Source organism: Gossypium arboreum, chromosome 1, assembly GCF_025698485.1.
Source record: "Gossypium arboreum isolate Shixiya-1 chromosome 1, ASM2569848v2, whole genome shotgun sequence".
NCBI classification, from domain to species: domain Eukaryota; kingdom Viridiplantae; phylum Streptophyta; class Magnoliopsida; order Malvales; family Malvaceae; genus Gossypium; species Gossypium arboreum.
The window spans coordinates 120,875,742-120,887,546 of NC_069070.1; the positions used below are offsets into that span (position 1 = coordinate 120,875,742).

The following is an 11,805-nucleotide window of genomic DNA, read 5'->3' on the forward strand; positions in this document are numbered from 1 at the left end:
TATTTTTTAAATATTTATATTATTTAAATTTAATATTTAATATAAGTTTACATTAGAGCAAAGTTATATATTTAGTATAAGTTTATTTTTTAATGTGTTATAAATTATATAATATATAAAGATAACATAATATTAGATATTATAAACTTAAAAGCAAGTCGGGTCAAGTTTGGGTCTTGAGTGTTCAAACTCGAACTCGACTCATATTTTAAACAAACTTATTTTGTTCAAGTCCACTTTTCAAATTTAATATTTTTACACAAACTTGGAGCAAATCTTTAAACTTAAATAGATAACGTCAGGATTCGAAACATTTAATAAAGTAAAGCTAGGTAAGTAGGTAAAATGTTGATTTTTTTCACCAAAAATAAACTCGTAAGATTCATCGACATTAGACTACTTATTTATGATTTTGAACACAAAAATTTGTTGTTTGTTAAGACGTAAGACAGCTCATTAATAATGTATCTTCGATTTCTTGTCTTGTTTCAACATCTTTCTTGTGGGGCACCACACATTAAACTGTTAATAAATTAACATATTTGTTATTAATTAAAAATAATAAAATGATGATAGAATTATTCTAAAGTTTTGTTTAGATTATTAAATTATTCAAAATATTTATTTAAGTCATTTAGTTATTAAGTTTTTTTAAAAGTTAAATTAATAAGTTCAAAACGATAATTTGATGATATATACGGTGGATCAGTACTCATCGATGAGTAGAATATATTTTATATCAAAGTCAATCTGACAGTTAGTGTTAAATATTAAAGATAAAAGTTGTTTAAATTTTAGTTTGCAATTTTGTGAAATAAAATTAAATTTCGATTGATACAGACGATGCAAACAAAGAAGGCCATGCAATAACAAATTTAACAGCCTAATTATTTAAACAAAAATTTTTAAATAATTTAATGATTATTTCATAACTTTTTAAAGTTATTACTAACAGCGAACACTTATTTAAAAGAGTGATAAGAGTTCTTATCAAATACTTAGATAATTCTCGTCCTTCAAATGTTATAATTTATTTTGAAAATTTAAAATTTAATCTAAGTACTTTTATTTATAAGAATTTAGTCCTTTTATTTTTTAATTTATAAAATTTAGATCCAACTATTAACACTATTAAAATGTTTTTATTAATTTTATTGACGTGATATTTTAAAATAAAAAAACTCACTTAATAGCCATGTAGTTTAAAAAATGACATTGTAATAAATCTAAATTTAACAAACAAACGTGTCAAGAATTGGACTTAAATTTTAAAAATCTAAAAATAGAGTGACTAAATTCTTAAAAATAAAAATATAGGATCTAAATTTTACATTTTCAAAAAATAAGGACTTAATGCATATTTTAACCTAAAATTAATTACTAAAATATCTTACTCGTTGTTCTTCTTCTTTATTTCAAAAGTTCAAGTTTTTATTTGACTGATAAAAACTACAGTTTTTTTTTAATTGTTAATTTATATAACTACTCTGTGTTAAATTTCAGATACTATGTCGCTTTCAAGACCAACAAAGAAATAGAAATATTTCTCTATATATATACATATATAAAATTGAAGAAAGAAACAGCAAAAGAGAGAAAAAGCTACCTATTCTTACTGTTGTTTTTAAGCAGCTTCAATTCCAGTTTCAATGTCTTTCTTCGTCGCCTACCTCTAATCAAATTCCCTTATATTGGGATATTCCTTTTTATCATTCAATACCCCCAAAACCCATTTCTGAAAATACAGCAGCGCCCTGTATTTTTTTCTAGCCTTTTTAATGTACTTCCCATGGGGTTTAAGCCTTTCTTCTTTGTAAAGCACCCAGATTCGTGAACTTTGCCACAAACCCATTGCTCAACGAGGTTTGTTGTGTTAGATTTTGCTCCTTTTTTGAATTGGGTTTATTGGCATTTAATATTGATTGATTCTGTTGAATGATGCCTGGAATTCGGTATCTGGTTCTGTATGTGGGATGATTTGTTAAATGTAAAGAGTATATGTTGGAAATTTGATTTTCATATTAGTTTATCATTTGAAAAGAAAAAAGTTAAGGGTTTCTTTGCTTTTCTTTTTTGTTTATCCATGGCTGTATGATCATTGGGTTCTTTTGTTTTGGAGAAAACTTGATTCTGGTTCAAGGTCAGATTTTCTTATTAAGCTTGTTTAATGTGTCTACTGAGAGCACTACGTGTTCACAGGAAGAGGACAATATCGGACAAGATAGGTATTGTGTAGGGTACTGAGGAGTTGGTGTAGGGTTGGCTCGACCCCATGACTTATGACATATAGGTCATTCATGGTGGAGGATTCTACTGCTTGAGCTAGCGACCGGGGACAATACCGGTCTTGTTGAGGGTTTTTAACCCGAAACAATGAGCAATATTGGTATATGATACCTTTAATGGATTTAGCCCTATATGTTCATAGGAAGAGGAGTATATCACACAAGTCGGGAACTGTTCACGGGTTTTTGTCTCCCGACTCCACTGAAAGCCCTTGTGGGTTCATAGAATGAGAGTATCTTGGAATGCTTCAACAGGCGAAACCATGGAAACTGAAGAGTTTGTGTAGGTTGGACTCGACCCCATGTCTTATGGCATATAGGTCATTCATGGTGGAGAATTCTACCGCTTGAGCTAGTGACCAGGGACAATACCGGTCTTGTTGAGGATCTTTTAACCCTAAACAGTGTGCAATATTGGCATATGATTACTTTATTGGGTTTAGTCTTTTTTTTTAACCCTAAAACTTGGTTGTTTTTCTTTCATAAACTGATTAATACGATGAATAAATGCAATATTTTGATGTTTTTCGTTGTTAGATGCAGATTGTGTTGTTTTAAGGTCTCTCGGTGTTAGAATGGCGTCTGATCTGAACAGAACCTTGTCGAGGACATACATTGGTCTGCAGTTGTGGGTGCTTATTGTTATTTGCTTGGCAGTGATTTTTTTAGTTATCCTCGGCGTATCTTTATGGCTTAGTTTTCGAAACAAATCCCGAAGGGCTAATGACATTCTTCCTATAAGGCAAGAATCTTATATTTTAGAGGTAATTAAAGAGATAAGTGTTGATCAATTTTCAGCAACCAACGGTGGCCTGGATGCGCTTAATGATAAACTTGGCGACAGAGGTTCGGAAAAGATTCGATTTAATGTAGATAATGAAGATAATCGTGGCCAATCGAATTCTTTTAATCATTTAGAGAAAGATGTTAAAGGGCCTCAACTAGGAGAACAGGAAGGCACTGGTGCGGTTTCCACATACAGACCTACTTCACATCCTTTGACTGATCCTTCACCTTTGTTTGGCCTGCCCGAATTTTCGCACCTTGGGTGGGGTCATTGGTTGACTCTAAGAGACCTACAACTTGCAACTAACCAGTTTTCAAAGGATAATATTATCGGTGATGGTGGGTATGGAGTTGTTTATAGAGGCAATCTGATTAATGGAACTACGGTTGCCGTCAAAAAGCTCCTTAACAATCCGTATGTTGCAGCGAAGCTTTTCTATGGTAAAATTAATCTGTAACTTGTCAGGTTATCCAATACTGATTCTATGTTATTTTTAGGGGACAAGCTGACAAGGATTTCAGGGTGGAAGTTGAAGCCATAGGCCACGTGCGGCATAAGAACTTAGTTCGACTTCTTGGATACTGCATCGAGGGAACTCAAAGGTACCATGTAGTTTTATGTACTCCCTTAAGATTTTCATAGCTGAGGGGGCTGCCCATGTCTTCATAGTAATCTGGGTTGCATACTAAGGAAATAGTTCTTTAATGATTCTTTTGTAAATTTTATGCTACGAAATCCAGGATGTTGGTCTATGAATACGTCAATAATGGGAATTTGGAGCAATGGCTCCGAGGTGATATGTGTCACAAGGGATATCTTACTTGGGATGCTCGTATAAAGATTCTTCTCGGTACTGCCAAGGCGTAAGTCTGCCTTTAACTAAATCTTAGCTGGTTAATGCTTACATTCGCTTTAAATCTCATTTGCCACTCGGAAACTAAATATTGCAGGTTGGCTTATTTGCATGAGGCTATTGAACCGAAAGTTGTACATAGAGACATAAAATCAAGTAATATATTGATTGATGAGAACTTTGATGCTAAGATATCCGATTTTGGTCTGGCCAAATTGCTAGGCGATGGGAAAAGTCATATTGCAACTAGAGTTATGGGTACCTTCGGGTAAGAACAATGGCATTCCTTCGCAATCATCTGCCTTGACTGTTTCAACTTTCACTAGTTTAATCATTCCTGTTCTTAGTTGTATCGTTAAGAAGCAAAGAATCATTGGCTAATGCAGTCTTTTCTTTTTCCAGTTATGTTGCCCCAGAATATGCCAACTCTGGTCTCCTAAATGAGAAGAGTGATGTTTATAGCTTTGGTGTTGTGCTCTTAGAAGCAATTACCGGAAGGTACCCGGTAGATTATGGTCGCCCTCAGCCAGAGGTACAGGAACAGCATTTCTTCATCGACATATATTTTATAAAGGCTTTTACATTTATGAGATGTTTCAATCATTATATCCGTTGAACGGTTATTTATCAGGTAAATATGGTTGAGTGGCTAAAGATGATGGTTCAACTCAGACGCTTCGAGGAAGTAGTAGACCCTAACATTGAGACTAGACCGCAAACTAGTGCTCTCAAACGAGTTTTGTTGGCTGCATTGAGATGTGTTGATACCGATGCTGATAAAAGACCAAAAATGAGCCAGGTTGCTCGCATGCTTGAATCAGAGGAGTATCCGGTGCCTCGAGAGGTTCGATTCTGATACTTTACATACGATAACCCGTTAATCACAATCAACTCATCTTTTATTAATAAAAACTGGGTAGAAGATGGTAATTTGTTGCTTTTAGATAAATCGTCCAGTAGGAGAATTTCCAGTTTTGGGTGCAACTGTAGCTTGACAATCCCAAGTTAAATTTCAGGATAGAAGACGCCAAAAGAATCTGGTTGTTAATTCAGATGCTGATCCGGATTCAACTGTAGCTTGATACCTTGGAATGGCCTGTAGTTGAGAGATGGAGGAATATTTTTTCAGAATTGATTTGCAGATTGTAGGTAACATTTGTTTGTGTCCGGAAATAACATCATCAAGAGACACTGTTGCCGTAGATTTTCTGTACAGTTCTGTATTGATTGTGTGGTAATCTATATTTTCGTTAATTCGGTTTGGTTTTTGTCCTTAGTTCACTTTGATGAATATTTTGTTACTCCGACCAATTCCTGATAGAACATAGGTGTGTAAGCTATGTTTGCATCTCTAATGTGAAGCCGATAATTAGCCGACGAGTAGTGCTCAAAGGAGGCTGAAGAAGTTTGAACCATTTTTGCGAGGAAAACATTCGGTCACCTACCGTAGAACAGTCTTGAGAAAAAAGAATTGGTGTTTCATTGTGAAAACTTTCGGCTATAACTTTCTTTGGGAGCAAGCTCGAGCTTGACTCAGAAATTCAAGGCTCCATATTCAACTTAAATTCGATCAAATGTCAATTTTTATGTTTGAGTTTGGCTCGGGATTTAATCAAGCAATTTAAGTTTAAGCTTGATTAAGCTAGTTAACGAATTTTATGCTCAGGCTCAAATTCGAGCTTGATTAAACTCATTCTATGTATTAAGAGTAAAATGTAATGTAATAATATAATATATTAAAATGAAGATTTTGATTAGATTCATAAGTTGTTTTAATTAAGTATTATGATGTTCAATTCATCTAAATTAATAACTCGAGTATAATTTGATAATTATCTAAATAAGTCTGAATTTTTTTCGAATCTATTGAGTAAGTTTGCGGAGCATTGCTTTACACTCTTATCTCCATTGCTTTCTATTAATATCACCCACAAAAGTGGATAGGGAAACACCAAATATTACTATAAAACCATAGTATGATTCACCACACTTCCTGTTCAGTTGATTATTTGGTCTAATTTGTTAGACTATTGATGATTCGGTTAAATTAATCATTAAAAATCTTTAAAAAAAATAAAAATAGCTAAAAAATGGTTCAATAAGTTTTTTAGCCTAGTTTAACTGATCCATACCGATTTTTGGGCCAACTATTACTCGATCTAAAAGTGGATCACATTGAACTACTATTCGATCTAAAAAGATTTTCTAAAATCAAACTCGATCTCAACTGCACAAATAACTTATTTTAAATTTAAAAAATAAAATATTAAAAATATAAAATTTATTTTAATATTCACGAGTATTTATAGTTAATTTTGTAAAATAATATATCAAAGCTATTTAATTTAGATTAATATGTCAAAAAACCTTAAGGAAATGGGAAAAAAAATCAATTAATATAAACTTATAAATATTATTAAAAATCTAATAAATTATAAACAAATTATAGAATTAATAAAAAATCATTAAATTATTAAAAAATAATAAAAAACATTAAAATTATATAAACTTATAAAAATTATAAAAAAAATTCATAAAAACTTGAATATGACCGAATCAAGCGGTCTGATCGGTTAGACCGGAATCGACAAAGGTACCAGTTTAGAGAAAGCCATTAGATTAATTGACCCAGGAGCTGGGCAGTTGAACTAGTTTTTTTATAATGTTTTATTTAATTAAACTAACTGACCAATCGAACTGGCAAACTAGTGGCTTGATCGACTTGGCCACTAGCTTAATTATACAAAAAAATACTTAAATTTGATTTTGTTTTTATTAATTTATAAAATTTTATTATCCAACTATTACCATATCTCAATATAAAATATTTTGACCAAAATTTTTAAGATCAAACTAATGGTCAAATCAATCAGGTCTATGTCTATCCAATTTAATTCAATAAAATATTAAAAAAATTAATTCAACCACGCAGCTTCCAAGTCAACTAATCTAATGATTTTCTTCAAATTAATACCCTTTTTGATTGGTCCAACTGATTGATTCAATCCAGTAAATATTGTAGCGACGTAAAAAAAATTCTCTTTCGGTCGCTAATTGTGGTGATTTATTAAACATTTGAAAACCAACTTTCGATTTTATTAATAAAGGGAGTCGCCACCGATCTTTTTTCCAGGTGTGACCGGACACCTAATAAATCATCCTTTTTAGAAAAGAAAACTTATTCTTGCACAAAAATGAAGGCCGAATTTAGGTCTACGTCAAAAGTCAAGAGAAAAATTGGGGTTCGGGAGTCAATTACGCGCGAGGAAGGTATTAGCACCCTCGCGACGCCCAAAATTGGTATCTCATAAACATGTGTTGACTTGATTTTCAAAAATACGAGTTCAATATAATATTTAATCGTGATCCGATTGAAAAATGAGAATTTTAGTTTTCGATTTTTTAGAAAGGGTGTCCTTTTTTAACACAAGTTTACTAATTTCACCCAACATAGCGATGAAATCGATGGCTTAATATTAATCGGTACATTGACTTATTTTTGAAATTAATTAAAACATGAGAAAAATATTCCCAAAGTGAGAAATTAAAATAGATAAAGGACGAAAAAAATGATATCATTAATGAAAAATATTAACATGGAATACTAGAATATTAGAATAACAATAATAATGATATTTACAAAATAAAAACAAATCATGTACTAATAATAAAATAGGAAAAATGATATATTTGGTAATAATAATATAAAATAATAATATGTATATAAAAATACATATATATATATATGCATATAATAAAAGTATGTAATAATAATAATAATAATATCTACAATAAAAGAAAATATTAGGAAACGTACATAAAAAATATATACATAAAATTTTACAACAATAATATAAAATAATGATATGTGCAAAAATATATATATATACATATGTACATAAAATATACACTAATATAATAATAGTTATAATAATACTAGCAATAGTAATAATTTGTAATAATAATATATACACAATATGGTATTTAAAATATATATATATATATATGTATATAATAGTATTTAAGAATATATACATAAGAAATATATAACTAATGGCATTAAAAAATATATACATAATATATATAAAATACCTAAAAAAAAGGAAGGGGAAAGAAGAGAGAAGGGTGGGGAAAGGAAATCCGCCAAGGGGGGCGGTCACGGTCGGTCGTCGGTCGCCGCCGTCGTCGTCGAACATCATGCCACCGCCACCTACAGTGGCGGAAAAGGTAAATTTTTTAACAATATATGTATATATAAAGAAAGAAAAAAACAACACAAAAAAAAAGAAAAAAAAAGATTCGAAAGAAGAGGAAAAAAGAAAAAAGATGCAACCTTTTTATTGATGTTTCTTTTGTGTTCAAAATTTGAAGGGATTTTTGTATTTTTTTTTTCAATCTTTGTAAAATCCCCTCTCCCTTTTTTACATGATTTTTGAATGGCTTTTTATAGCCATCTTTTACATGATTTTCTTTTTTTTTTTTCTATTTTGTAGGTGGTGGTGGTAGACAATGGGAGGAAAAATGGGGCAAGTGGGAAAGTGGTTAGGTGGCTAGGTTTTTTTATCTTTTTTTGTTAGGTTTTTCTTTTTTCTTCTTTTTTTTTTGGGGTTAGGTTTTTTTGGGGTAAGTTTTTCTTTTTCTTTTTTTTTTTTTTTTTTTTTGGTTAGGTTTTTTTGGGGGCTTAATGGGCTTTTGAATTGGGTTTGGGTAGATGTAAATGGGTCATGGGTTAAGGGTTTTAGTGGGTTTAGAGGTTTGGTTGGGTTTTCATATAATTGGGCCCGGGCAATTTGGGCTTCTACAGCTGCCCCTCTTTGCTCATTGTCGTGCAACGAAAATAGAGCAAAGACTTTCAAGGAAGACCAAACTTGCCCGGTCTTGCTAGGTCTTGACTTGATTTGGAACTCTTCTTGTTTAGTTAGTCTCTTTTCATCCACCGCATCTTGTAGCTTTGGTTCAATCCACTGCAAATTCGGAGATATGCCTTGTAGCTTCAATCTGCTCCAATGTAACTTCAAGGATATGAGATTTGTGGCTTCGATCCGCTTCACGTAACTCGGAAAGATAAGATCTACAATTTCAATATGCTCTTCTATCGCTTTAGTGAGATAAGGTTTTGGTCTTCTCTCTGCGACTCGAAAAGGCAAGATCGATGCCTCGATCAACTCCACCGCAACTTTAAGGAGGCGAATCGGCGTCTTCAATCGCTTCAATCTTTATTCTCTACTCGGCATGTGATCCCGAGCTCAACTCATTTTTGCAATATGAATTGACTCTCTAAAAAGACATTAAAAAGAAATTGAAAATAGCTCAGCGTGTGAGCCAAGGCTCAACTCACCTCTCGCAATATAAGTTGATTTTTTGAAACTTAACTTGAAAAGCAGATTTTGAAAATACCTCGATATGTGATCTGGAGGTTCAACTCACCTCTCGCAATATGAGTTGATTTTTGAAAACAGAAATTAAAAGACTCAACTCAACTCTCGAGAATTAAAAGCTCAACTCACCTCTCGCAATATGAGTTGAATTTTTTGAAAAAAAACAGAAATTGAAAATAGCTCAGCACGTGAGCCAAGGCTCAACTCACTTCTCGCAATATGAGTTGATTTTTGAAAACAAATTTGAAAAACAGATTTTGAAAATACCTCGACATGTAACCCGAGGCTCAACTCACATCTCGCAATGTGAGTTGATTTTTTGAAAAATATAAATTGAAAAAATACCTCAGCAGTGTGATCTCAAGCTCAACTCACCTCTCGCAATATGAGTTGATTTTTTGAAAGATAGAAATTGAAAATAGCTCAACGCATGAGCCAAGGGTCAACTCACCTCTCGCAATATAAGTTGATTTTTGAAAAGAAATTGAAAATACCTCAACGTGTCTTGAGGCTCAACTCATTTCTCATAATATGAGTTGAATTTTGAAAACAGAAATTGAAATTACCTCAGCGTGTCCCGAGGCTCAACTCACCTCTCGCAATATGAGTTGATTTTTTTGAAAGGCGAAATTGAAAATGGAAATTGAAAATACCTCGGCGTGTGATCTCGAGGCTCAACTCACCTCTCGCAATACGAGTTGACTTTTTGACAACAGAATTGAAATTACCTCAACAGTGTCCCGAGGCTCAACTCACCTCTCGCAATATGAGTTGATTTTTTTGAAAGGCAAAAATTGAAAAACGGAAATTGAAAATACCTCGGCGTGTGACCTGAGGCTCAACTCGCCACTGCAATACCTGAGTTAATTTTTTTGACAACAGAAATTGAAATTACCTCAGCGTGTCCTAAGGCTCAACTCACCTCTCGCAATATGAGTTTTTTTTTTTTGAAAGACAGAAATTGAAAAACGGAAATTGAAAATACCTCGGCGTGTGACCTGAGGCTCAACTCGCCTCTCGCAATACGAGTTGATTCTTTCAAAAACATAATAATGAAAACAGAAATTGAAAATACCTCGGCGTGACCTGAGGCTCAACTCACCTCTCGCAATATGAGCTGATTTTGAAAAAGTAGAAATTAAAAGGTTCAACCCACCTCTCGCAATATGAGTTGATTCTTGACAAACAGAAATTGAAATTACCTCATCATGTCCTGAGGCTCAACTCACCTCTCGCAATATGAGCTGATTTTGAAAAAGTAGAAATTAAAAGGTTCAACCTACCTCTCGCAATATGAGTTGATTCTTGAACAACGTAAATTGAAAACAGAATTGAAAATACCTCAACAGTGACTGAGGCTCAACTCACCTCTCGCAATATGAGTTGAAATTAAAACACAAAATTGAAAATACCTCAACGTGCTCGAGGCTCAACTCACCTCTAGCAATATGAGTTGATTTTGAAAAACAAAAATTAAAAGGCTTAACTCACCTCTCGCAATATGAGTCAATTTAAAACATAAACTAAAAATACCTCAGCGTGCCCGAGGCTCAACTCACTTCTCATAATATGAGTTGATTTTGAAAACAAAATTAAAAATACCTCAACGTGTCTTGAGGCTCAACTCATCTCTCGCAATATGAGTTGATTAAAACACAAAATTGAAAATACCTCAACAGTGCCCGAGGCTCAACTCACCTCTAGCAATATGAGTTGATTTTGAAAAACAAAATTAAAAGGCTTAACTCACCTCTCGCAATATGAGTCAATTTAAAACTAAAAATACCTCAACAGTGTCCCGAGGCTCAACTCACTTCTCGCAATATGAGTTGATTTTGAAAACAACAATTAAAAATACCTCAACGTGTCTTGAGGCTCAACTCATCTCTCGCAATATGAGTTGATTTTCCTTGAAAAGCATGAATTAAAAACATCAAAATACCAAAACCCGTCCTTTGGTAGAATTCGTGTCTTTTCCTTTGATTCATTCGACTTTCATTCAAGATTTCTTGCTCTGTTGGAGTACCAGATATGCCATGTATGATGTTATCATGATATGCACATGTTTGTCTTAAATGCTTTTATGCCTACATGATTATGCAAAGGCTCCTTAAGCATGTTTGTCGTATGTCCATTTAGCCACGATTGTTGAGGATCTGTGTTCATTGCTTTGATTCTCGACTTTCTCTTCGTGCCTTATACTGTCTTCAAGCTTCACGAGTAATCGACGTTTCTCAGATATCACTCTTTTGCCCCCGATTGAACTTTGTTCTTACTTTGAGACTCTTGTGCTTATCAAATTTTCATCCGTAATGCTTAACATTTCTTTTGCTTAGAGTGTGTCATTTCACCATTTATCATGTAAATAAACACATAATGAGATGCATGAAAAGGTCGATAGGGACAAAATGATATTTCATATTCATCTATTTCAAATGTGGCAAACAAAGCAAGTTAACCAATGAGAGTAAAAAATGTCAAAAAGAAAGAAAGGATCGTATT

The 11,805-nt window shown here is 32.8% G+C and overlaps 1 protein-coding gene across 3 annotated transcripts; it reads left to right on the top strand.

The window, feature by feature from the left end:
• The first annotated feature begins 1,549 nt into the window (after positions 1-1,549).
• Positions 1,550-5,691, top strand: LOC108483649 (probable receptor-like protein kinase At5g18500). Of its 3 annotated transcripts, none has more exons than XM_053031442.1 (8): positions 1,550-1,863; positions 2,200-3,486; positions 3,570-3,674; positions 3,813-3,935; positions 4,023-4,193; positions 4,328-4,457; positions 4,557-4,769; positions 4,942-5,691. In XM_053031442.1, the coding sequence occupies exons 2-8, from the start codon at positions 2,861-2,863 to the stop codon at positions 5,005-5,007; spliced, it is 1,434 nt and encodes a 477-aa protein (XP_052887402.1). In that variant the 5' UTR covers positions 1,550-1,863; positions 2,200-2,860; the 3' UTR covers positions 5,008-5,691. The 3 variants fall into 3 exon arrangements, with proteins under 3 accessions (XP_052887402.1, XP_017642647.1, XP_017642646.1); XM_017787158.2 differs by having other exon boundaries at positions 2,823-3,486; XM_017787157.2 differs by having other exon boundaries at positions 2,829-3,486.
• Positions 5,692-11,805: the final 6,114 nt, after the last annotated feature.